Source organism: Pezoporus wallicus, unplaced genomic scaffold (assembly GCF_028554395.1).
Source record: "Pezoporus wallicus isolate ANWC-B61680 ecotype Strahan unplaced genomic scaffold, APGP_CSIRO_Pwel_v1 contig_9473, whole genome shotgun sequence".
Taxonomy (NCBI): domain Eukaryota; kingdom Metazoa; phylum Chordata; class Aves; order Psittaciformes; family Psittacidae; genus Pezoporus; species Pezoporus wallicus.
Genome location: NW_026635395.1, coordinates 26,508 through 51,114, shown reverse-complemented (window position 1 = coordinate 51,114; position 24,607 = coordinate 26,508). Strand labels below are relative to the sequence as shown.

Genomic DNA, 24,607 nt, shown 5'->3' with positions numbered 1-24,607 from the left:
CCAGGGCAGGGTTAGATGGAGCTGAGGAACAGTTCCTGCCCCAGAGGGAACTTGGAAGGAGATTGGGAGCGTGTGTTCAAGGCCAGGTTGGACACAGGGGCTCGGAGCATCCTGCTCCAGTGGAAGGGGTCCCTGCCCGTGGCAGGGGTTGGACTGGAGGAGCTTTAAAGTCCCTTCAACCCAAACCATTCCAGGATTGTGCTGCAGTGAGCTTCCAGTTAGGAACTGTTCCTTGTTTCCATACCCCTTGCTGGTGGTGAGAGGATGCAAACGTGCGGCTTCCAGTGAGGGCTGTTCCCTATGGTGGTGATGGGGCGAGAGCAGGAATTCCCTGCCCAGTTCTGCTGTCTGAAATGCCCTGGGTTTAGGCTCTAACAATGCTGAAGAATGGCATTGAACCAAGAAAGCCAGGAAATTCCGGATTAAAGCATGGCTGTTTGACTTGCTTGGGCTCCGGGAGCTTTGCCCGTCTTCAGCAATGGTCCTGAAAAGAGGCAGTTTATGGCACCAGGAGCTTTGCCCATCAGGAATAACCCCGGAAAGAGACCTTTTACCCCGGGACTCCAGGAAAACAAAGAGGTTTCTTCCTCTTCCACCTGGCAGCGCCGGTTCCCCTCCCACCCTCAGCAGGACACCGCCTCCTCAACCCCTTCCTTCAGCTGGGGATGAGTTGTTTTTCCAGCAGCTTTTGGTTCCTTGAGAGTGGAATTTTGCTCCCAGTCCTTGATGTGCAATAAACCCAAGCTCCTGGAGAGCTCCTTGCCCGTTCCTGGCTCCGGCTGTGCCTTGAGGAATGCAGAAAATCAGGATTTGGATGGCCAGCAGGAGCACACACCTCAGCATCGCAGCTCCTTCTGATTCAAACTCCAGGCTCACGTAATATCCATGAGCCAGGCTGGGTTTGGGAAGCAGATCCCGAGTGGTGCATTCCTTTCTTCCTGCACCTGGGGGGTTATTGCCTATGAAGGGGCTTTGGATGCAGGGACAGGCCAAGGGGAATGGCTTTAACCTGCCTGAGGGGAGGCTGAGATGAGCTCTCAGGCAGAAGCTCTTCCCTGGGAGGGTGCTGAGGTGCTGGCACAGGGTGCCCAGGGAAGCTGTGGCTGCCCCAAGGCCAGGTTGAACACAGGGGCTTGGAGCATCCTGCTCCAGTGGAAGGGGTCCCTCCCCGTGGCAGGGGTTGGAGCTGGAGGAGCTTTAAGGTCCCTTCCAGCCCAAACCATTCCAGGATTCTGTGTTAGGCAGCATCTGTTAATTCCACCATTTGGGGCTTTTATTCTGCTCTGATTTTGGGGTGCTCAGCGGAGCCCGCCCATGCGCTCTGCAAAGGTGAAAGAGAAGCTTCCTGCTGTCTTCCTGCTTCCAAAGAAACTCCTTTCTTTTCCTTGCTACTTTCCCATCATTTTGGAAATAAAAGCTTCAACACCTTTGAAATGAGGAAGAAAACCCTGAATTTGCTAAGCCCTTGCTGTACCCAGCAGCATCAGCATCATGACAGCCCCTTCATGCAGGGAGAAAGCAACACAAACTGTGGTTGTCCTACCAGTTATCCATTGTTGAAGTCCTAAATCCCAAGTGATTTTAGGGAGTGGGGGGTATTTCCCTTGCCATCAGGTGGCTCAGCTCCTGCCCGGCCCGGCTGGTGGGTTTATGCTTTGCAATGTGAGCTACAGGCGCTGTTGGTTTCATTCCTAGATTGATGCCGAGGTGCTGATCCGGGCGCTGCCGACCCCAAGCTGCCGGGAAGGATCCATGAGCCACGACCTCGGCTATGGACATCGTCCTGTCGGATTTTGTTCGCTCAACGGGGGCAGAGCCAGGGCTGGCCAGAGACCTCCTCGAAGGTAAATGGGGCTGGGAAGGGAAGCAGGGAGAAGGCAGGCGGTGGCTGAAGGGAAGGACAAAGGCGTTGGGAGAGGTGTGGGAGCTGCCCGTGGTTGGGAATGTGGTGCTGGAGCTGTTAGAGCTGTGCCCTCAGCAGCGTGGCTGCTCACGCTCAGCCTTGGCTTCTTGTTACACATCCACCAGGGAATGAATTTTACGTGGTTGGAAGGAGGACGCATCAACCCGGAGCGCCCTGTCCTTCCCTCCATCCTCTCCCTTCGCGTGTGTTTGATGCAGGAGGCAAAAATGAGGGTTTCTGTTTCTTTATCACAGTATCACAGTATGTTAGAGATTGGAAGGGACCTCAAAAGATCATCTAGTCCAACAGCAGGAACACCTTTATAGCAGCAATACCTTCACAAGGGCTGAAGGAGCAGCACTAGGTGAAGGCTGCCGGTGTTTTGGAAGCAGTATAGGGATAATTATACAGGCAAAACCATGCTTTTACTGGTATATCTTGTTCTGCTTGTGGCGGTGGTTTGATTGTGCCGATAGAAAGTGCTGTTTGGTGGGTGCCAGTGACCTCTCCTGGCAGAGCATCCCCTTAGAGCCCCGTTTACACCGGGGCTGGAGGCTGCTGCCAAGCAGAACCAGTGGGTTTAAGATGATGGAGAGTGCTGAGATGCTCTGATGCTTCTTCCAAAGTACTGGGAAGTTGCTCACTCCTGATTGTGTTTAGCTGGAGGCTGCAGGTGCTTAATTTCCACCCTGTACTTAGTGATGGGAAGGGTAGAGGAGAAAGGACACCAGGTCTTAATGTTGGAGCTGTAAACCTGCTCATGAGCGTTGCCTTTGGGTTCATGTGGACAGAAGGTGGTGAGTAAATACCGGAGTCTGTTGTGACGCTGGAGGACAGAAATGTTGCACAAGGAGCTCCCCATGAGCTGGCTTCAGTGTGAGCTGGGAGCCCAGAGCCCCTCGTGTGCTGGGCTGCACCCCCAGAGTGTGAGCTGCAGGGCAGGGAGAGGATTCTGCCCCACTGCTGCGTGAAGGGGAGACCTCAGAGCAGCTCCAGTGCCTGAAGGGGCTGCAGGAAACCTGGAGAGAGGCTTGGGACAAGGGATGCAGGGACAGGCCAAGGGGAATGGCTTGAACCTGCCCGAGGGGAGACTGAGCTGAGCTCTTAGGCAGAAGCTCTTCCCTGGGAGGGTGCTGAGGCGCTGGCACAGGGTGCCCAGAGAAGCTGTGGCTGCCCCATCCCTGGCAGTGCTCAAGGCCAGGTTGGACACAGGGGTTGGAGCATCCTGCTCCAGTGGAAGGGGTCCCTGCCCGTGGCTTTAAATGGGCTTTAAGTTCCCTTCCCACCCATACCATGCCACGATTCTATGATTTTGGGGCTTGGTTTTCCCACCTGGTAATTACAAAGCAAGCCCATGCTTGCTGGGTTTCTTCCCATCACCCCTTTTCTTGTATAATAGAGGTCATGTTTGTCACTGATCCCAGCACCAGCTGATGCTCCCATGGCATCCGCACCAGCTCCCTGGTGCTGCCGCTCTGGATGCTGTAGCAAGAATGAAGTCAAGGCCCTGAAATCGTTGCTCAAATCCATGTTTTTAGGCACTTTGCTCCCCCTCCCTGTCTCAGCGCTCGCAGGATCCATGGGGAGCTTGTTCCTCTGTGGAGCTGCCATTGGCTGTGCTGGGCTCAGGGCTTCACCCTTTCCCTTTGGCCGCTCCACGCAGGAATCTGGCACGCTGTGGGCTGTGGGCTGTGGTTTCCTGCTGGCTCCTGGGTTTAAGTTGCTTTGTTCCATCTCAGGGTTTCTAAGATTATCCTTTGGAAGGCACACTGGGGCTGGTGATAGGAAAGGCTAAAGCAGATGCTGCTTTGAGCTCTCCCTCTCCTGCTCGCGCATGGGTGGATTATTTTGGCTCATTTCTGTGATGTGCTGCTGAGCTGGTGCTGTTTCTCCTGCAGCCTCGGTGGAGTTGACAGCTCCAGGGGTGGGAATGAGGGAAAACACGGAGATTTTCCTGGTTGGGTGGGTGTTAGCAAGAGCAGTTGGATAAAAGAGATGTGGGAAGTGAATTACTCAGGTGTGGAGTTGGAGGGGGATATAGAATTGTGGGATGCTTTGTGGCAAGGGACCTTAAAGCTCATCTAAAGCCGCAGGAAGGGAGGCTTCCACTAGAGCAGCTTGCTCTGAGCCCTGTTCAACCTGGCCTTGGACTCTGCTTCTTCAAGTCATCTTGGGTTCTGGCAAGGAGAGCTAGAGCATCACATGGGAGACAGGCTCCGGGTCTCTCTGTGGTTGAACTTCTGGCTCATGGTGTCCCCAAGGGACATTGGGCTTCCTGCTGGAGGAGGGAACCTCCCTTTTCTCTCATCCAAGCCCCGGCAAAACCTGCTCTGTGCAACAAAAACCTCCCTGAACACCGTGAGCCACCTCTCTTGGCAAGGTCCTGCACATGGGTCAGGGCTAATCCCAGGCACAGCTGCAGGCTGGGAGAGAAGTGATGCAGAGCAGCCTGAGGAGGAGGACTTGGGGGTCTTGGTCCATGAGAAGCCTCCCATAACCTGGCTACAGTGTGAGCTGGAGCCCAGAACCCCCCTGTGCTGGGCAGCATCAACAGGAGGTGAGCAGCAGGGCAGGGAGGGGATCCTGCCCCTCTGCTCTGCTCTGCTCTGGGAGACCCCCCTGCAGCACTGGGTGCAGCTCTGGTGTCCTCAGCACAAGGACATGGAGCTGCTGGAGCAAGTGCAGAGGAGGCCACGAGGATGAGCAGGGGCTGGAGCAGCTCCCATAGGAGCCAGGCTGGGAACATTGGGGCTGCTCAGCCTGGAGAAGAGAAGCTGCGTGGAGAGCTCAGAGCAGCTTCCAGTATCTGAAGGGGGCTGCAAGGATGCTGGAGAGGGGCCTTCATCAGGGACTGGAGCGACAGGACAAGGGGTGATGGGTTCAGACTGGAACAGGGGGATTTAGGTTGGAGATAGGGAAGTTTTACATAAAGGGACACTGGGATGGGTTGAATGGAGAAGCTGTGGCTGCCCCATCCCTGGCAGTGCTCAAGGCCAGGTTGGACACAGGGGCTTGGAGCATCCTGCTCCAGTGGAAGGGGTCCCTGCCCATGGCAGGGGTTGGGACCGGATGAGCTTTAAGCTCCCTTCACCCCAACCCAGTGTATTATTCTGTGATTCCTGTGCTCACGAAAAGCACTGTAGAGTCCATCAGAGACGTCCTTTCTGGGTGCTGGTGGACACCTGGGTTGTCCCATGGATACTGGGATCTACGAATCCCTTCAGCTGCCACCGTTCCGTGGGCAGTTTCCAAAGGTCAGGGGTTTTCTCCCTTTCGGAAGCGGCTGCTGCTGAAGGTGCTTGGGGATTGCAGCTGCAGTGGGGCAGCATTTGCGTCTCCTCCCTCCCTGACGTTCTGTAGCAGACAGTGGCGTGGCGGCACGTTGAGTTTTGACCTGATGGCTCATTCTCGGGCCTTGACACTGATTCATTCCTTCATTATAAAAAACCCCAACCAACCAACCAAAAATAGCCCCTTGACTCAAAAGGTGAAGCTTAAAAATAACTTTCCATGTGGAGTCAGTCATTAAAAGCTGCCAATTGCATCTCTCAAAAGGATTTACATACCTGAGGAGTGTGTTTCCTTCAGGGAATTAGACGTAATGGCTCCTTTTATTGTCCATGAGCTATCACCTGAACCGGTTGGTGGTTCATGTAGCTCTGGATGTGTCTCTGCACACACAAGGTGTAAAGCATCCACATAACCTGTGGCAACAGAGCCAGCGCTTCCTGAGCACTTGAGGTTCATGGTTCCCTCTCTTGCAGAAGTGCAAATCCTGGGCAGAAATACAGTGAGAGTGGTGCTGCTCCCCTTGTTCCTGCTGGGCACCTTCCTGCTTCATAGCAAACTGCACTAGTACTGGTTTCAGCTGTGGAAGTAGCCTACTGCTGCCTGTAAGGAGGTTGTAGTGAGGTGGGGGCTGTCTCTTCTCCCATGGAACAAGGGATGGGACAGGAGGAAACAGGCTCACGCTGCACCAGGGGAGGTTTAGGATGGGTACTGGGAAGAGTTTATCCACCTAAAGGGTGCCCTGGGAATGGTGGAGTCACCGTCCCTGGAAGTGCTCCCAAACCGTGCAGATGAGGCCCTCGGTGCCGTGGGCTGGTGCTGGGGAGCACTTGGCCTGGATGATCTCGAAGGTCTTTTCCACCCTGGTTGACTCCCCGGCTGTGTGGGCAGGACGTGGCTTGCTTTCTCTCTGCTGGGAGGGTGACCTCTCTTGCTACCTTCCCATGCAGGCAAGAACTGGGATCTGAGCGCAGCCCTGAGTGACTTCGAGCAGCTGAGGCAAGTGCACGCGGGCAACCTGCCCCATTCCTTCAACGAGGGCCGCCCCTATAAACCCCCTGAGAAGGAGACGCCGCGCCCCGGGCGGCCGCCGCTGCAGCGGCAGGATGACATCGTGCAAGGTCAGTGGCACAGGATGGTCCAGAGCCATCCTATCTCCCTCCTGGTGCCTGGAACACTCACATGCTGCAGCCATGCTGGGGTGCATCGGGGGAGCGTGGCAGGGGGTCGACGGAGGTGATGCTCCCCCTCTACTCGAGCCTGGTGGGGCTGCATCTGGAGTGCTGTGTCCTGAGCTGCTGGGGACGGTCCAGTGGAGGGTCACAGGGATGCTCAGGGGTCTGGAGCATCTCTCTGATGAGGAGGGACTGCAGGAGCTGGGCCTGGGTAGTGCAGAGAAGAGCAGAGAGAGAGGGGATCCCATCAATGCACATCAATAGCTCAAAGGTGGTACCAGCAGGGTGGTGCCAGACTCTTCCCAGTGGTGCCCAGGGACAAGATGAGGATCAGTGGCCGTAAGCTAACAGACACCAAGTGCCACCTCAACAGGAGGAGGAACTTGTTGCAGTTGAGGGTGGCCCAGGGTGGTTGTGGATTCTCCCTCTCTGGAGCCATCCCAAAGGCAGCATGGGCACGTTCCCGTGTGCCCTGCGCTGGGTGGCCCTGCATTGGACTGGGTGACCTGCAGAGCTCCCTTCCAGCGCTAACCCTGGGCTTCTGTGATCCAGCTCCTTGCAACCAACAGCCACGAGCTGAAGGCAGGGATTTGGTCATTGCTCCTGCACCATTCACGTGGCTTCTCCCCTTCCTCTTCCCCTCAGAGAAGCGCCTGTCCCGAGGCATCTCCCACGCCAGCTCCACCATCGTGTCCCTGGCCCGATCCCACGTCTCCAGCAACGGCAGCAGTGAGCATCTGCTGGAGATGCCCATCTGCACCTTCCAGCTGCCCGACCTCACCATGTACACCGAGGACTTCCGCAGCTTCATCGAGCGGGACCTCATCGAGCAGTCCATGCTGGTGGCCCTGGAGCAGGCTGGTGAGTGCTGTGCTTCGTGCCAACGCAGTGCAATGGTGCCAGTGTGGCAGCGGTGCCAACAGGAGCGAGCCTGAGGCCACAGAGAAGCCACCGCATGGCAGGGATGGGTGTTATTCCGTGCCTTTTCATAGCGTGGTGCAAGAGTTGAGTAAGAGTCTGCTGCACTTTGCCTGCAGACACTGAATGTGCATAAACTGTGGGTGTCCTCATCACAGGTTGCATTATTTCATCCCCACCCTGAGCTTCCCGGTGCCCAGCGCCATCCCGACAGTGTTCCTGAGAGAAGGGGGGGAAGAAATTCCAGCCTAACACACACAGTGGCTCATTGCAAACGTTAGGAAGCCATTCCAAACGGTTCAGATGGATGATGCTTTTTATGTGCTGCTTCAGCGCAGGAAATGAGATGAGACAGAGATGAGATCAGAGCTCTTCCCTGTGAGGGTGCTGAGGCACTGGCACAGGGTGCCCAGAGAAGCTGCGGCTGCCCCATCCCTGGCAGTGCTCAAGGCCAGGTTGGACACAGGGGCTTGGAGCATCCTGCTCCAGTGGAAGGGGTCCCTGCCATGGCTTTAGATGAGCTTTAAGGTCCCTCCAACCCAGACCAGGCTGGGATTCTATGGAAACTCTTCTGTTTGCCTGGGAAGGAGCTGCTTTACGAGTGCAGGTGGATTTGTTTTCCAACCTGCTGGTTTCCTCCTGGATAGTTGCTAAGTGATCTGTGAGTCAGATGGAGCTGGTGAATGGGTGCCAGAGAGAACCTAATCCGCGTTCCCTGGCCAGCTTCCATGGGGTGGGCAGCAGAAGAGCCGCAGGCAAGATGTCAGGAGCTGTTACACCTCCTCTTCCCATCCCCGATGCACACAGAGAGCTCTTCCCTCCGAGATAACTCATATCCTTGATGCCAGATTTTAGCCCTCTCCTGCTCAGGTGGTGCTGTAATCCGTACTCTCATGTTTTGGAAATGAACACTTGATCCAGCCGCTCTCATTACAGCAGCGTTCGCTGCTCCTCCGTGTGCGTGATGCAAAGAAACCACCCTGATCCACACCCTGGATTCAGGGAAGGAGGGAACTGGGCTCTGGGCTTTCTTCATCCACGTGCTGGGGAAGCTTCACATTAAACTCTCTTTGCATTAGAGAATCACATCCTATGGAATCACAGACCGGTTTGGGTGGGAAAGGACCTTAAAGCTCATGCAGTGCCAACCCCTGCCATGAGCAGGGCCACCTTCCACTAGAGCAGCTTGCTGAGGTTTGGTATAAATGGGTGTTTCTCTTGATGAAAGGGGTGTTCTGCATAGAAACTATTCCCATCCTCACTCAAAGGAAGGGTTTGAGTGTGGCGCTGTGATCTACGGTGACTCCCGTTACACATTTAGTGCGCACTGTCCTCAGGGGATTAAAGCAGTGTTTTATAGCCTAATAAACGTTGAGATCTTCTCTCCCGAGATCCCTTTGCACCACTGTGGCAGAGTGAAGTGGCTGTAAATTGTAATGACAGCCTCTTGGAACGCTTTGAGCAGGCTGAGCTGGATGAAGAGGTCTTGGTGGAGCTGAAACCTTGGCCTTGGTGCTCTTTGTCAGAACCCTGGAGGGGGGAAGCCCAGCCCTGTATCTTGAAGCTGCAGGGTGGTTTGTTTCTCTTGTGGCACATTTGGAGGAGCAGTGCCTGAGGCTATTGGGGCAAACAGTCCAACCCCTGCTCCAACATCTTCTCCTAGACCCCGTTACTCCAAACCCCAGCCAACCTGACCTTGCGTGTCTGCAGGGTTGGGGCATCCATCACCTCTCCGGGCAGCCTTTGCCAATGCCTCCCCACCCTCAGCAGGAAGAATCCCCTCCTCCTATCCGGTCTGAGGGAGCATTTTGCCAGAGCAAGATTCCTGGTTGTAAGCTGAAGAGTTTGATGCCTTTGCCTTGGCGCGGAGCTCAGGCTTTCACTGCAGGCTCAGGGCCCACCTTCACAAGTCCCCAGGTGTATTGGCAAGAAAGGAGCTTCACACTTCAGCACCTTTAGTAGCCACCTGCAGGTAGACTGTTAGAAAGGGCTGAGCTGGAGATCAGCTTCCCTGCGGGAACGGCATGGGAGCAGCAGCCAGCGGGTTCCTCCTTCCCGGGCTGGACGGGTGCCGCGTCTCGGAGCGGGCGGTCAGAGCCATGGGTGCGTTGGGAACGCATCACCCAGGCTTTGGGAAGCCTTTCAGGCCGTGCATGAGCAGAGGCACGTGTGTACACGTAACCCCTCTTGTCTTACCTACCTGGCATCCACATAGCTTCACCTATAAGTCATTGCCTGGACTGGTTCCTTGCAGCAGGAGAGGTGCGTCTGGGTCCGCCTTGCTTGGACGAGCAGGCAAAACCTTCTCCGAAGCTGGGTGCTGGGCTCTGCTGGACCACTGCTGCGATGCCTTCAGCCCCTCTGCTGTCATCCTCAGCAGCAAGACCAAGAGGCTGAGTCCTGGCTGCCAGGAGGGAGATGACCAAGCTCTGGTCAAGATGAGCATGGCCGTGGGTTGTATGGTTTGGGCAGGCAGAGCAGCAGCAGGGTTGGTTGGAAGCTTTTGATTCCCATCCTCCCTAAACAGGGGAGAAAGCAGCTGCTGATGGAGTCAGTGGAGCTCTTGGCACTGCCAGATCCTGCCACAGAAGCGTTTGTGTTGTCTTCAGCAGAGATGGGCTCAGGATTAGAGATCAGAGGCAACCTCTGCCTCTTTCATAAATTGCTAATAGGTGAATCATCTCATTTTGGATGCGCAAAACGAGCTCACTTCAGCACAGATGCCACCTTTGCCAGCTGCCTTCCTCTTCTGGTCGCTTCTGAAGCCCACTTCTAGGTGCCCACTTCATCCTGCTCCTCTGCCTCCTCCAGTGATTCGGATGGGGGGAGGAAGCCCAGCCACTGCCCATAGGTTGTGGTGGGTGTTGGTGCTGGATCTGTCACGTCAGCACGAGGAGCACAGGGCCAGGTCATCCCTGGGAATGCTGCCTTCGTCACAAGTTACGGTGCTGGATTCCCTGGTAGCCTTAGGGAAGCCATTTGGGTTCTGGATGAGTCAGGCCTCGGGAGGAGCAGCGTCTCTGTTCCTGCCCATGGCCATGACCTATTTCCATGATTCCTGTTAGAAGAAAGGGCAGTGTTTGACCAAGCACACACCTTGGTGTGCTGGTTCCTGACCTCTGCAGGGACAGACACATGAACTGTAGCAAAACTGGGCCCCCAGAGAGTCACAGCATCAACCAGGTTGGAAAAGCTTCAAGCTCATCCAGTCCAACCCTTACCCCAGCACTGCCAAGGCCACCACTGCCCCATGGCACTGAGGGTGTGTGAGCACTTGCAGGGCCGGTGCCTGCAGCCCTGCCCTGGGCAGCCTGTTCCAATGCCTGAGCACCCTTTGGGGCAGGGATTGTTGCTCAGCTCCATCTAACCCTGCCCTGGTGCAGCTTGAGGCCGTTTCCTTTTGCCCCATCCCTTGTTCCTTGGGAGCAGAGCCCAGCCCCTCCTGGCTCCATCCTCCTGTCAGGCACTTGTAGGCAGCCATCAGGTCCCCCTGAGCCTTCTCTTCTCTACCTGACCCCCCCCCAGGTCCCTCAGCTGTTCCCCATCACTTGTGCTCCAGGCCCTGCACCAGCCCCATTGCCCTTCTCTGCCCCGCTCCAGCACCTCAAGGTCTCTCTTGTAGCGAGGGGCCCAGAGCTGAGCACAGGATGCAAGGTGCTGGGTGCAGAGGAAGTCTCTTGATGCTGGTGGATGTTTCCAGATGAGCACAAGAGCGTTCGCCAACCTCACTGCTCGATCACAGGAGCATCCTTCGTGCTCCTCACTCCAGTTCCTTTCCTCCTAGAGCTTCCAGGGCTTGCTCCCAGTAGCCACATGCAGAGAAATAATGTTGGTTTGAATACTTGCAGGGGCCTTTCCACGGCCTCGACAGGAGCAGAACGTTCTGCTCCTGGGTTTGGGGAATGTGATTGCTTCTCACATGGCTCCTCCCGTGTAAGCGGAGCTCTGCCCGAAGTGGCTTTGCCTCGCTGGGGACCTGCAGTGTGACCACACTGCAAACAGCAGATGCCTCCCCAAGGTGTGTCCCCTCCGCAGCACTCAGCTCGGCTCAGTGGGAGGCTGCACAACCTCCCCTGCCCCAGCCAGGAGCGGGGCTGCCCCTGCTGTGGGGCAGAGCAGGGAATTCTGCGGGAGCACCACAAAGCAGAGCAGCCGAGCGCTGCCGGCCGCAGCCTTCCCTTCCCTTCCCTTCCCTTCCCTTCCCAGCTCCCTCAGGAGCAATGCTGGGGGAGAGCCGGTGGCTTTGCTGAGCAGGGCGGGTGTCCTGAGCCTGCTCTGAGCACTGCAGCCCCATGCTGGGACCGGCACGGAGCCGCCTGCCTGCCCTGAGCTTTGCTGCTCGGCGTCTGCCTGTGCTTAGGGAGGCTGGAAAACGGGTTCCTCTGTTTGGTTCTTGCACAGCTGCCGTTGCTGCAGCGGTGCAAGCTGTTCTAAGCAATCCTGTGCCTGGGAGCAGGGGGAAATTCATTAGGAATCGTAGAACCATGGCATGGGGTGGGTGGGAGCGGACCTTAAAGCCCATCTAAAGGCATGGCAGGGACACCTTCCACTGGAGCAGGATGCTCCAAGCCCTGTGTCCAACCTGGCCTTGAGCACTGCCAGGGATGGGGCAGCCACGGCTTCTCTGGGCACCCTGTGCCAGCGCCTCAGCACCCTCCCAGGGAAGAGCTTCTGCCTAAGAGCTCAGCTCAGTCTCCCCTCTGGCAGGTTAAAGCCATTCCCCTTGGCCTGTCCCTGCATCCCTTGTCCCAAGCCCCTCTCCAGCTTTCCTGCAGCCCCTTCAGGCACTGGAGCTGCTCTCAGGTCTCCCCTTCAGGAGCCTTCTCTTCTCCAGGCTGCCCCAGCCCAGGTCTCTCAGCCTGGCTCCAGAGCAGAGCTGCTTCAGCCCTTGCAGCATCCCCATGGCCTCCTCTGGCCTTGCTCCAGCAGCTCCACATCCCTCTGGTGCTGCAGCCCCAGAGCTGGATGCAGGATGCAGGTGGAAATGCTGGGAAAGGGCTGATTTTCTGCACGAGCCATTGAAACGCAACTTGTTGGAAGCCGGAATTGCTTCTCCCAGCCAAAATAAGCTGCCTGTTGCACGGGATCTGCTGCAGGATAAAGTCACAGCCAAAGGAGGCAGAGCTTGGGTTTGAGGGCACAGCCGAGCGAGACAAGGCTGGGTTGGGAGTTCAAAGTCCTAATTCAGCCCAGCTTCATTTCCTTGATGAATGTTTAACCTCCAGCCACACTGTATTTGATGCTAATTTTCTTCCCTGCTTCTATTTTTAGCCGCTCTTGGCTTGAATGACTACAAGTGCCTTTATATTGCCAAAGAGCTGTTAGACTGAAATGGCTTCAAGCGCTGTCACTTTGCATTTGCATTGGTAGAGCTGCTGGCGTCAGCAAAAGGCCTGGAGTGTTGTACCTACCCCAGGAGCAGGGGACAATGAGGTGGCTTCGTTAGGGGGTTGGTTGGAAGAAGAAGAAGAAGAAAAGAGAAGCAGTTATTAACTGGAAAAGTTATTGAGCACCGTTTTGAGAGGCACTTGGAGGTGTTTGCAGCCTGATGGCTTTGAAATAAGAGGAGTAAGTCAGAGAACACTGGTTTGGGTTAAAATCCCAGCTGGCTTAGCTCCTCTTTGTAGTTCATTCTAATTGGCACGACCTGTTCATTCTAATTGGCACGACCTGTTCAGCCTGGCCATTCCCCTGCATCCCCATCAAGTGTTGCAGCTCCTATCTCCCCTCTTTGTTGCTTTGCTACCACCGTGCCTCCCTCCTTCCTCCCGCCCCAGGATGGGTATGGAACTGCTCTTCATCTCTTCCTGTGGTCCCCCTGCAAACTAAGCAGGTTCCATCCTCGCTGATGGCTTCTGAGGGGTGACACGGCCCTGTTGTGATGCCTTTAAATGCTTCCACAGGTCGCCTGAACTGGTGGGCAAATGTGGATCCCAGCTGCCAAAGGCTGCTTCCCCTGGCCACCACCGGAGACGGGAATTGCCTGCTCCACGCTGCCTCCCTGGGTAAGCTTGGCTTCCAGCACGGGTTCACTTCAGACCTGCTCACACACATCTCCCTTCTCCGGCTGAGCCTGGGAAGGACCCATCCTTTAGGAGCAGCACCCAGCATTTCCCAGCCATTCCTATGGGAAAGCAGGATGCTGCCGCTCATCCCAGCCATGGCAGCTGTAGGTGTGTGAGCAGTCACAATGCTCAGGCTCTGTGGGAGGGGAATGGCTTGAAGGAACCAGGCTGCTGATGGCCTGTGGGCTTCCAAAGCACTCCTCCTGTCCGTTTGGCAAGTCTCCCTGGATTCCTGAAGGAAACGTGCAGCGATGGAGCCACCCCTTCCCTCCTCGTGTGTGTTGGAGTTTCAAGAGCCCGGGTTCATCTCCCCTGCCTTCATCTTGGCACTTGTGACCGTAGCAAACGTCCCGAGGCTTCCAGACTGCTAAATCAGGAGGGTTTTGTGTTGGGATTCCAGAGCCGGTGAAACCACAGTTTCACACGCTCTGGTCTCCTGTTCCCATCAGACCCCCGTGTAAAGGAGCGTGTGATTTGGGGAACAAGGGGTTCCTGTGTCTGTGGGCTGAAACTCGAGGTGGCAGCATCTGGAGCTGCGGGAAGGCTCAGCCAGGTGGGAAACGCAGGCTTTGAAGCAGGAATTGGGGTATCCAGACTGAGGAACTTGCTTTTCCCAGCCTCTGTTTCCCACTTGCCCTGGTTCGTGGCAGATCGATGGAGCAATTCCAGCTGCTGCTCATCCTCTGCTCTTCTTTCCTCAATGCAGGAATGTGGGGGTTCCATGATAGAGATCTCATGCTCCGCAAATCCCTTTACACCTTGATGGATAAAGGCGTGGAAAGGGAAGCCCTGAAGCGGAGGTGGCGCTGGCAGCAAACACAGCAGAATAAGGAGGTAGGACCCAAACCAAAGCCCGTCCTCTTTGCAGAGGGGAAAGGTCTTGGTAAAACATCCTGTGGGGTGGGAGGTGCTTCCTGTCGTGATCAGGTCACGATGATGTTGAGCAGCTCCCTGGTTGTGCCACGATAAAATGAATGCTTCAAGCTCTTCCCTGTGAGGGTGCTGAGGCACTGGCACAGGGTGCCCAGAGAAGCTGTGGCTGCCCCATCCCTGGCAGTGCTCAAGGCCAGGTTGGACACAGGGGCTTGGAGCAAGCTGCTCCAGTGGAAGGGGTCCCTGCCCATGGATCTAGATGAGCTTTAAGCTCCCTTCCAACCCAAACCATGCTGGGATTCTATGATCCGTCCCATTGTCTCTTGTCAATAAATGATGTCATCTCTAAGACTGGAAGGATTTAGTGTAAAAGTAAAGGTTTGCTCTCATCCCGTGGGTTCCAGTGTTTGCTTCCACCCCACAAAGAGCAGGCTTTCAGCCAGATTCTCTCCCTGGGCTGCCTTGAGAACCCGGGTGCAGAACTGTGCACATCCCCTGCATCACACAGTGATTCTTGTTGCCTAAATCCGTGGGGAGAAGCTGTGCCTGGGTGTCTAAAGCTGTGCTGCAGGGGCTGGGCGGTGTTTCCTGGCCTGACTTAGGGGCTGTTGTGCTCTTTTCCAGTCTGGCCTGGTTTACACGGAGGAGGAGTGGCAGAAGGAGTGGAACGAGCTGATCAAGCTGGCATCCAGCGAGCCCCGCGTGCACTACGGCACCAACGGCAGCGGCTGCGGAGGGTACGTGAGTGGGAAACCAGCACCTCGGGAGCTAAAGCACAGGGAATATCCCCCCCTGAGCTCACAGTTCAGGTGGATCCTCAAGGGACAAGGCTGGGAATTGCTGCCTTGGAGGTTTAAGGGTCAGGAGAAAGCAAGAGGTCCCTAAAGCATCACAGGAAGTGATTCTAATGCTCCTTTTGCTGGGGTAACCCATGCATTGAGCAGCAGATGAAGGCTTTTCTCCTGTTCCATCATGATGGATGCTAAGTGAGGGTCATAAAGGGAAGCTGAGAACTTCTGCAGTGCCCACTCTGTATTTCAAGGGCACTTTGCTGTCCAGAGAAACACCAGCTTTAGATAAGAGGCTCCCAGAAGTGCCAAGCAGCAGCATGGTATTCCCTGGATACAAACCCTTGTCTTGGAATAAGACATTCTGGGGGGGGGGGGGGGATCTGCATCTAAAATGGCAACTTAAGAGCTGAGATCAAACAAGACAATGAATTTCTCCTTTCCCAAAGTGTGGAAAGCTCGGAGGAGCCCGTGTATGAGAGCCTGGAGGAGTTCCACGTCTTCGTCCTTGCCCACGTGTTGAAGAGACCCATCGTGGTGGTGGCAGACACGATGCTGCGGGACTCGGGGGGAGAAGGTGAGAATCCCGCTCTCTTCTGAAGGTCTTCATGAGCTGGGCATGCTCAGGCTGCACATTTCCTCACTAGGGCAGGTTTTCATGGGCTCAGGAGCCGTTTCCATGGGGTCGTTTTGCTCAGTGAAGCTCATCTTGAAGCAGACAGCAGAGATCAGAGATACCCCCAGAGGGCATGAGACCCAGCTCAGCATCACAGGCTGCTCTTTTCCTGTTCTTAAGCACATCTGCATGATGGGTTGGGTATTTTCCTGTCTCTTTGGCCCCCACACGTGTGTGTAGAGCTGGAAAGGTCCCTGCTTGTTGCATTTGCCACTAGCAAGCTTAATTTCCTGTCTGAAAAGCTGAGTCAGTTGCCATAATTCTGGGTGCACAATTGAAGTTGTCTTGTGGTGGAGCAGTGTAAAAGGGCTTTTTATAGAAAATCCAGGTTCCTTTTGCAGCTGTGTTCCTCCTGGTGTGAAATCAGTGTCTATTTTGGGTTGTGGTTTGGGGCTTTTTGGTGGCTCTCAAGCTGACAGATAATTGCAGGTGAAACCTTAAATGAAGCACAGTTTGTTCCGGAGCAGTTGCAGGATAAACAGCCCTGAACTCTTTAACCCCTTGTGAAAAATAACCCTGATTTCTTCCCAGCGTTTGCCCCTATTCCCTTTGGAGGGATCTACCTTCCTCTGGAAGTCCCAGCCAACAAATGCCATCGTTGTCCATTGGTACTGGCTTATGACCAAGCCCATTTTTCTGCCCTGGTATCCATGGAGCAGAAGGAGACCACAAAGGATGAAGGTGGGTGGTAAGGTTTATATTGATCTGTCATTGAGGGCAGCCCTGGGAGGGAAGACTGGTACTGGTAAGGTACTGGTGAGGTACTGGTGGGTTACTGGTGAGGCGCTGGCACAGGGTGCCCAGAGAAGCTGTGGCTGTCGCATCCCTGGCAGTGTTCAAGGCCAGCTTGGATGAGGCTTGGAGCAAGCTGCTCTAGTGAAAGGTGTCCCATCTCATTGCAGTGGGCTTGGACTAGCTGACCTCTAAAGAGGTCTTTCCCAACCCAAACCAGTCTGTGATTCCATGAGGATTCTATGATCCCAAGCACGGGCAGTCGCTGCGTGACGCCGGTCGTCATCAGTAGTGGTGTTCTTGATGGGTACCAGAGCAAAATGTTTGTCCTTTTGGGCATTAAAGCAGGCTCTTGTCCCTTGTGCAGCCGTGATCCCCCTGACAGACTCTGAGCACAAGCTGCTCCCTGTGCACTTTGCTGTGGATCCCGGGAAGGAGTGGCAGTGGGGGAAGGACGACAGTGACAATGTCAAGCTGGCCAGGTTGGTAATCCCCAAGTGGAGCGGGTTGTTGCTCTGTCCCCAGCTGGGATTTCATGTGTCTGGATGGAAGCTGAACCCCTCTTCAGTGGAGATGGAGCAACTTCATCTTTAACTTCATTCTCATTTGATGCCCTGATTTCCTGAGGGAATTGCTGGGGCTTGGTGGAGAAGAGAAGGCTCCGGGGGGACCTGATGGCTCCCTACAGCTGCCTGACAGGAGGATGGAGCCAGGAGGGGCTGGGCTCTGTTCCCAAGGAACAAGGGATGGGGCAAAAGGAAACGGCCTCAAGCTGCACCAGGGCAGGGTTAGATGGAGCTGAGGAACAATTCCTGCCCCAAAGGGTGCTCAGGCATTGGAACAGGCTGCCCAGGGCAGGGCTGCGGTCGCCGGCCCTGCAAGTGCTCACACACCCTCAGTGCCATTGGGCAGTGGTGGCCTTGGCAGTGCTGGGGCAAGGGTTGGACTGGATGAGCTGAAAGCTCTTTTCCACCCTGGCTGATACCATGATTCCACGATTTCCATACACCTTGGGTAGGGCTGTGCCATCTCCTGAGCTTCATTGCTCTGAATCCATGAGTTCACAGTAAGCATTGCTCAGAAACGAGAAGCAGCAGCACAGCAGCCACTGTACTGACACCAAAAGCAAGGGGTGTTTTTCCATTCTTCTGTTCCTCCTGGACAATAACAACAAATATCCCTGAGCCGGGGCCCCTGGAGCTTTTCCTGAAGTGGTTTTTGTGGAGAGGAGGATCATTTGGAAACCAGCGCTATTTAAATCTCTGACATGTTATTTGTCTCATGGCAAGGAAGTTTATTTGTGGAGTTCAGCTTCTTTCATAGCAGCTTGATTTTGCCGTTCAGGAATCTTACTTCTTCATTTGGGATTTAATTGAAAGGTTTGGAAGGCTGCAAAAACGTTGCCTTTTGTCTCCTGCTGCATGAAAACATGCAAAGACAATAACTCAATGTGGGGAAGGGAGCCTCAGTTGTTAAACTTGCCTCTAACCCAGCCTTGGTTTCGATTGCAGTGTGACGCTGTCCCTGGAGGCAAAGCTGCACTTGCTGCACAGCTACATGAAAGTGAAATGGATCACGCTGCCTTGTGACACGCAGGTGAGGAGACAAAGAGGATTCTCTTTCCTCTTCAATTATTTAAAGCTCCTTTCCGCAGGGGGCAGAGGTGGGGTTCTCATCTGGCCTCTTCTTTACGTGAGCTTGGCTGTGCCCAGCAGCCCTTGACAGCCTGGGGTGTTGTTAATGCCTCCCCCTGTTTGAAAGGAGAGAACTCCCCAGCTTAAATAAGAGCTGCTTTGGGCTGTCTGCAGTGGTCAGAGTGTCCTCTCTGTAGCTCCAGTGGTGATGGTTTGGTTGTGCCCTCCTCACCATGGTGTTTCTTGGAGACCCCCTCCCCATCTCAGCCTCACCAATGCACCAGCCACTGACGTGGAGCAGCAGAAGATGCTGTGACCCCAAGGGGATGCCAGTCATGCCCATGGGGTGATCAGAGGAGGGGGGTGTTGGCTCCTCGTCGCCAGCAGCACCTCTTCTGCTCTGGCTTTGTCCCCCAAAACCTTTAGCGAGACCCAGACGGCTGCTGGGAACGTGCTGCCTGGGGTGTGTTTGAGCATCAGGAGGCGAGCACCCCCTTCTCTGTTCCACCTTCAGCTTGACAAGCCTCATCTGAGGGACCTGATAGACCTGAACGTGTGTCCTCTTCCTCCCCAGGCACCTTTGGCACAGCCGGAATCCCCCACGGCCTCCGCTGGTGACGATGCTCGATCGGCTGCTGAGTCGGGAGAGTCGGACAAGGAGTCGGTCTGCAGCAGCTCAGCCAGCAATGGGGGCAGCAGAGCTTGCAAGGACAAAGAGAAACCAAAGAAAGACCGGGAAAAGGATAAGGAAAAGGACAAAAAACGGGTGGACTCGGTTGCCAATAAGCTGGGCAGCTTCGGGAAGACTTTGGGGAGCAAGCTAAAAAAGAACATGGGCGGCTTGATGCACAGCAAAACCACCAAGGGCGGCGTGAGCAACGGGCAGGGAGATACCTTGGAGAAGAAGAAGAAAGGTTCCTTGAAGGCGAGGAAAGGCAGCAAAGAGGAATCTTCCCAAGGAGATTTGTCAGCTCCTGTGGAGAAAACCTGCCCGCGTAAAGCAACCCCGGAAAAGGCATCGGATCCCTACAAGTACAGCAACGACGTGAGGCTGAGCCTGAGCATCCTGCGGGCTGCCATGCAGGGAGAGCGCAAGTTCATCTTTGTCGGCCACCTCAAGACCAGCAACCGGCACCAGTACCAGGAGGAGATGATCCAGAGGTACCTTCTGGATGCTGAGGAGCGCTTTATGGCTGAGCAGAAGCAAAAGGAAGCGGAGAAGAAGGCGCTGGGCAGCGCTGCCCCTGCCAAGAAGCTGGAGCCGGAGGTGAACACCCATAAGGGTGAGGAAGTGATGCTCAACCCCGCTTTCCCCCAGCCTCCCCCTGCATACACCATCCAGACCCCAGAGGTGGCCATAGGTGCTAAAATAGCAGCTTTTCCCTCTGGTTATTCGGGAGTTTTCACCTTTCCCAGACCTTCCATGGTCAACAGCATGGAAGGGTCACATCCCCCCAGCTACCAAGACGGCAGGCGGCAGGTAGCGGGGGGGTCCTGCACCAACCTCCCTCCCTACGCCACCTTACCCAGGCACTGCACCCAGGCCCGGCCAAATCCCTACCAAACCAGCCCTTCCCACCTCGGGAGGTTCTCCCCCACGGACATGGACATCCATCCCACCTACCCACCGGAGTGCAACGGCTCCGCCTGCCTCCCCCCGCACAGCAACGGCTACCGGGACTACCTGGAGCAGGACGGCTCGCAGAGAGGAACCCCGGCAGACAGAGCTAAAAGCAGAGTCCTTCACAGTGTGCAGCAGACCAAATGCAAGCAGCCGAACTGCAGTTTTTATGGACATCCAGAAACTGGGAATTTCTGCTCCTGCTGTTACAAAGAGGAGCTGAAACGCAAGGAGCGGGAAGCTCTGGTGCACAGGTTCTGAGCGCTCTGCCCCGGCGCTGATCTTGAGACCCATAAAGATGGGGAATGCAATAATATATATATATTATGGTTTTTAACACACCCCCACCCTGCTCCTCTCCCTCTCTGTGGAAGGAGGGAGCAGGGATCTGGCTGGTTGGGATGAGAAGCGGCATTTGGCTGGTGTGATGGAAGTGATGCAGGAGGGAGAGGGGGTGAGGAAAACCAGCCTCCCCTCCGGAGTACCCTGCGAGGAGGAGGAGGAGGAGGAGGAGGAAGCTTTTCCAGAGGCTTCTCCTGCCGTTTGGGGAGGGAGCACAGGGTGGAAGTTGGGGGGGATCCTTCAGTAAACCAGACCAAAGCTTTGGGAGCACAGGGAGCAGAGCCCCGCCGGGCCCTTCCGCCGGCCTCGCATGTCACAGCCCAGAACCCAGCGGAAACAGCCCCAAAATTCCAGTTTGAACGTCACAAACCTTGGGATTGTGACCCTGGAATTCCAGCCGGTTTTGTTTGTGTTTCTTTTGGCTGGTACTGAGCAAAACGTGGTTGGAACCGGACATTGTTGGGTTTGGTTCTTCAGCTGAACTCACCCAAGCCCGGCCGCATTGGATGTCTCTGAGCATCCTTTAGAGTGGGCTCAGGGCTCTGCCCTTCCAACGGGCTCAACTTTGGGTTTAAAACGTTACTTTTCAACTCTTTCTTGGGGTGGGGGGGACAGAGGGGGGTGCTCACAGTGCTCGAGTGGTTTTGAGTTTCTTTTCCCTGCAGAAGTACTGTGCAAAGCCGTTGTGTCCGCGCTACGGCCGCCCCGGCTTAGGATTGAGACGAGAACCAAGGTCAGTGTCTCCAGCCAGCAATAACCATCGGTGTGGGGAAGTGGGAGAGGACAAGGAGCATCCCGGAGCGCCGGGAGGTAAATCCACAAGTGTCCGTGGACACAGCCCCCCCGCGATAACTCTTTCTACTTGAGCTACTTCTGTACTACCTCCGTTCTGCTGAATCGAATTAACTCGGCTCCATTTTGCTGAGCCACGATAACTGACCTTAGGCTGAGGAATATTAAAGGATATTTTTGATAATAGGGCTAAAAAAGAGTGAACCCTGAAGTCCAAGCAAACCTTTAACTCGCTCACACGCTTCATGTGGTCCCTTCCATCCCCTTCTCCCCCCCATCCCAGCCCCGCTCCCGTCTCGCACGGTGGGTTGCATTGAGCACTGCGATGTTTGCACACATCCTTGGGGTTAGGTTTGGAACTGCAGCTCCCGCCTCCATCCTGGCTCAGCGTTTTCCTGCAGGGAATAAACCCTGCCCGAAACTGATCAGAGCTTTACAACATTCCCCCCTTTTCTGTTTTTGGGGTTGTTTTGTCCGAAGGCATCAAACTATGCAAATCCCTCCTAACCCACTGCCCAGCCTGGTGATAAGGGCTTAGAGAGCCAGGCAGAGGAGGCGAAAGTGTACTTAGCACTGGGGAATCACCCAAAGCCTTATTCTCCCAAGTACCCCAAGGCTTGGCTCTAACCTACACGTTTTACAGTTTAATGTGGCTAAAGAACCCAATGAAGGCCTTTTGTAGAGGAGGATGCGGGAATGTGGTCCTGCTGGATTGGATCAAGCCATGGGAGCTGCTTGTCAACAGCTTCTATCCTGGTGAGGGTTGAGCTGTGATTGAAGCAGTTCTCTTTGGGTTTATTCAATCCCCAAGGGTCAAGGAGCCTTGCCCAGCGCGATGCAGAAGGAACAGGTATTAAATACTGAGGGCTCTGTGCCAGGGTTTTCCTGCAAACTGCAGGAATTCCGATGTATTCCATCACAGGGATGAGGATGTGGAGCACCGGTTAAGCGCTGCGGTTGCCCTGCAGCAATCTCTTGCTTCACCCCAAATATTAAGGCATAGAAAACCCCAAATCTCACTGTATAGGGGGGTCACTTGGTTTCTAGACCCCTTCCTCCAAGAGATTCCTGTTGTTTTGGAGTGGAATCCCTCTTTTTCTTGGGAGACCCCATCCTGATGGATGCTGAAGCTTGTGTGGTGGGGATTTTTGGACCTGCTCGTGATGATACTCCTGGCCTCTGATGGTAGCAAAGTGCTGCTGGTAAAGCAGTGGAGGTTTAGGGGAGCTTTGCTTTAACTTGTCCATGTGACAGAGTTGTGAGGAATATTGTCTTGAAGGGGGAAACACAGCGAATCCCAGCAGCAGGAATCCATCCTAGGGGAAAACCATCCCAAATCCCATGTTACCGGAGCTGCTGTCACTCTTCCTCCTCCTGAGGGGGAGTTCTGGGGGGTAAATCAAGTTGGGCCGGGTGCTCTGTGTTCATATTGGTGAGGTTTGACTGTATGGAGGTCTGAGGCCGGGATACGGGTACGAATGTGTCCCCATCCCGTGGGACCACCTGGGTTTTATGGCAGTTATTGGAATTTGGGTCAGAAAATGACCCAAGTGGGGCTCTGGTGCCGGGGACAAACCTTTGCAGAAGGTGTTCCTATGGAGAGCAGGGTTTTGGCTGTTCCCAAGAGCCCCAAGCCCCGGTTGGGTTGAGCTGAACCAGTGGCACCTTCAGAACCACAAAGGATTTTTTCAGGTCATTTTTGTTTCCTTTCTGGTGAAACTTGGAATTTTTGCTTCCTCTTTCTTTGTTTTTTTAAGGGATTATTAAATACAAACTCTATTTATTGACAGAAGATATTCCCCATGGATTCAGGAACACCCCTGTGGTGTGTTCAGCCCCATCCCAAGGCCAGGTTGGACAGGGCTTGGAGCAACCTGCTCTAGGGGAAGGTGTCCTGGAGGAGCTTTAAGGTCCCTTCCAACCCAAACCATTCCATGATTCCCAGCGTGGGACTGGCACCATTGTGGGATTCAATGGGGAGGGAGCAGCTCGTGCTCCAAAGCACCTTTCCTGGAGGAAAAGCACCAAACCTGTCCTAAGGAGGGGTTTCTCCCATGGGAGAGGCTGTGACCTGACTTTAAGTGCACTTAATGGTGTGGTTGGAAGGAACCTTGGTGCCATCAGGCCCTGGGTGTGGGAAAACCCTTTGAAGAGCATTGGAGTTGCGTGAAGGAGCATTTGCCTTCACTGATCGCCCTGGGGAAGGCTGAGGGGGTGCTTTGGTTCCCCCTGACCCCACACAAAGTGACCTGAATTAAATCTGCAATCGTTTAATTCACCAAAATACTGCATTTTCGCCCGTTTGGTTCCATGGTCAATGAAAGCCTCGGTTGGTGATTTCTGTCCTTGTTCCTCCTCGGGAGCAGCGGCCGGCGTGGCGCGGGCTGGACACTGCATCCTTCCTTTGTGTTACCATAGACTCACTGACAATAAACCACATTCAACTAACGAAGCCCTCAGCAGCCGTGCCTCTTTCCTTCCCTTCATCCCGGGAATTCAGCCCCAGTGGGAGTGGGAAAGGTCCCCCTTCATCCCCCTGCTCTTCATCCCCCCCATCACATCAGTGGGGTTTCTTCTCTGTTGAGGGCAGCATCCTCCTCCCTGGGGATGAGAGATTCTGGCTCTTTAGGTACCAGAATCAGGCTTTCATTTAAAGAAGCACACCCTCCTCCCCCAAACCCCCCCCATCATCATCATTTGTGATCTGGAAGAGCCTTTTCCTGGCTGCAGTTGCAGGGGAGGCTTCAGCTGGTTTGATTCCCAAGGAAATCCAGCCCTTTTGCTGGATGCTGAAGCTTTAAATGCTTCCGAAAGAGGAAAATTCACCGGGATGAACGCAGCCTTGGGGCTGTGTTTGGGGGCTGCTTGGAAATGCAGATCCCGGGGCAATGGAAACTTTTGGGGCTGGGAGAGCCCGGAGCGCTTTCCCACCGGCTCTTTTCATTGGAATTCTTTATCCCAGCTCCCAGGGTTTTCCTTTCCTCCCAGCGCCACGTCTGTGCCGGTGCCGGCTCTCGGGGTGTCCCGGGGTGACCCCGAGCCGGCGCTGCCCTTGGAGAGCAGCCCTGGCTCCAGTCCCTGCACGCAATTCCTCCCATCTCCCAGTGCCGGATCCAGGCACTCGGCCACGCTCCTTTGGGATGCGCAGGAGGGAGCAGCCTGGGGTCAACCGCACCCAAACCCGCGCCTGGCTCCGGGTTCACCCCGTGTTGCGCAGCAGGAGCTGAGCCCGGGGGCTCTGGGCGCGCTTTGGGGGTTCCATGGCGCTGGGGGTGGCCGCGGGGAGCGGGGCCGCTGCTGTTTCCGGGCTGGGAGGAGAACCCGTTCCTGGGCGCTGAGTCACGGAGCGGCGCGTCCCGAGGAGAGGCCGCGGGGGGAGCCCTGCCCCGCGCGGGGCCTGGTGGGCACCGTCACTTGTGGGTGCTGGGTGCACCCCATCCCGCAGCGTCCAAACCTCCGGGGGCCTGGCGCTGTTGGATGCACCCCAACCTGCACCATCCATCCCTTATGGGGTGCTGGGAGCTGTATGCACCCCAATCTGCGCTATCCATGCCCCACAGGGTGCTGGGTGCTGTGCGTACCCCCTCCCGCACCATCCATCCCTTGAGGGGTGCCCTGGGCTATGGGATCCCCCTCCAATCCCATCCTTACGGGGTGCCGGAGGCCAGGGGCTCATCCCACTTTGTGGACGGGGAGCGGGCAGGGAATGGCCTGGGGCCAGGCAGGGTGCGGGCAGGGAGCGGGCAGGGTGCGGGCTGGGAGCGGGCAGGGAATGGCCTGGGGCCAGGCAGGGAGCGGGC

The 24,607-nt window shown here is 55.5% G+C and overlaps 1 protein-coding gene across 3 annotated transcripts; it reads left to right on the top strand.

Moving 5' to 3' along the window:
- The first annotated feature begins 1,634 nt into the window (after nucleotides 1-1,634).
- Nucleotides 1,635-22,699, top strand: OTUD7B (OTU deubiquitinase 7B). 3 transcript variants are annotated; one of them, XM_057421819.1, is made up of 12 exons: nucleotides 1,635-1,844; nucleotides 6,142-6,312; nucleotides 7,012-7,227; nucleotides 13,188-13,289; nucleotides 14,056-14,183; nucleotides 14,847-14,959; nucleotides 15,460-15,587; nucleotides 16,218-16,367; nucleotides 16,786-16,900; nucleotides 17,930-18,014; nucleotides 18,627-19,319; nucleotides 20,681-22,699. In XM_057421819.1, the coding sequence occupies exons 1-12, from the start codon at nucleotides 1,772-1,774 to the stop codon at nucleotides 20,879-20,881; spliced, it is 2,175 nt and encodes a 724-aa protein (XP_057277802.1). In that variant the 5' UTR covers nucleotides 1,635-1,771; the 3' UTR covers nucleotides 20,882-22,699. The 3 variants fall into 3 exon arrangements, with proteins under 3 accessions (XP_057277802.1, XP_057277813.1, XP_057277794.1); XM_057421830.1 differs by lacking the exon at nucleotides 20,681-22,699 and adding an exon at nucleotides 19,583-19,924; XM_057421811.1 differs by having other exon boundaries at nucleotides 18,627-20,818.
- Nucleotides 22,700-24,607: the final 1,908 nt, after the last annotated feature.

Excerpts from the sequence above, each read along its gene's own strand:
- OTUD7B (XM_057421811.1), top strand. The coding sequence starts at position 1,772 with ATGGACATCGTCCTGTCGGATTTTGTTCGCTCAACGGGGGCAGAGCCA. Across the intron at positions 16,368-16,785 it reads GGAGACCACAAAGGATGAAG|CCGTGATCCCCCTGACAGAC; the intron begins GTGGGTGGTAAG and ends TCCCTTGTGCAG. Across the intron at positions 16,901-17,929 it reads GACAATGTCAAGCTGGCCAG|TGTGACGCTGTCCCTGGAGG; the intron begins GTTGGTAATCCC and ends TTTCGATTGCAG.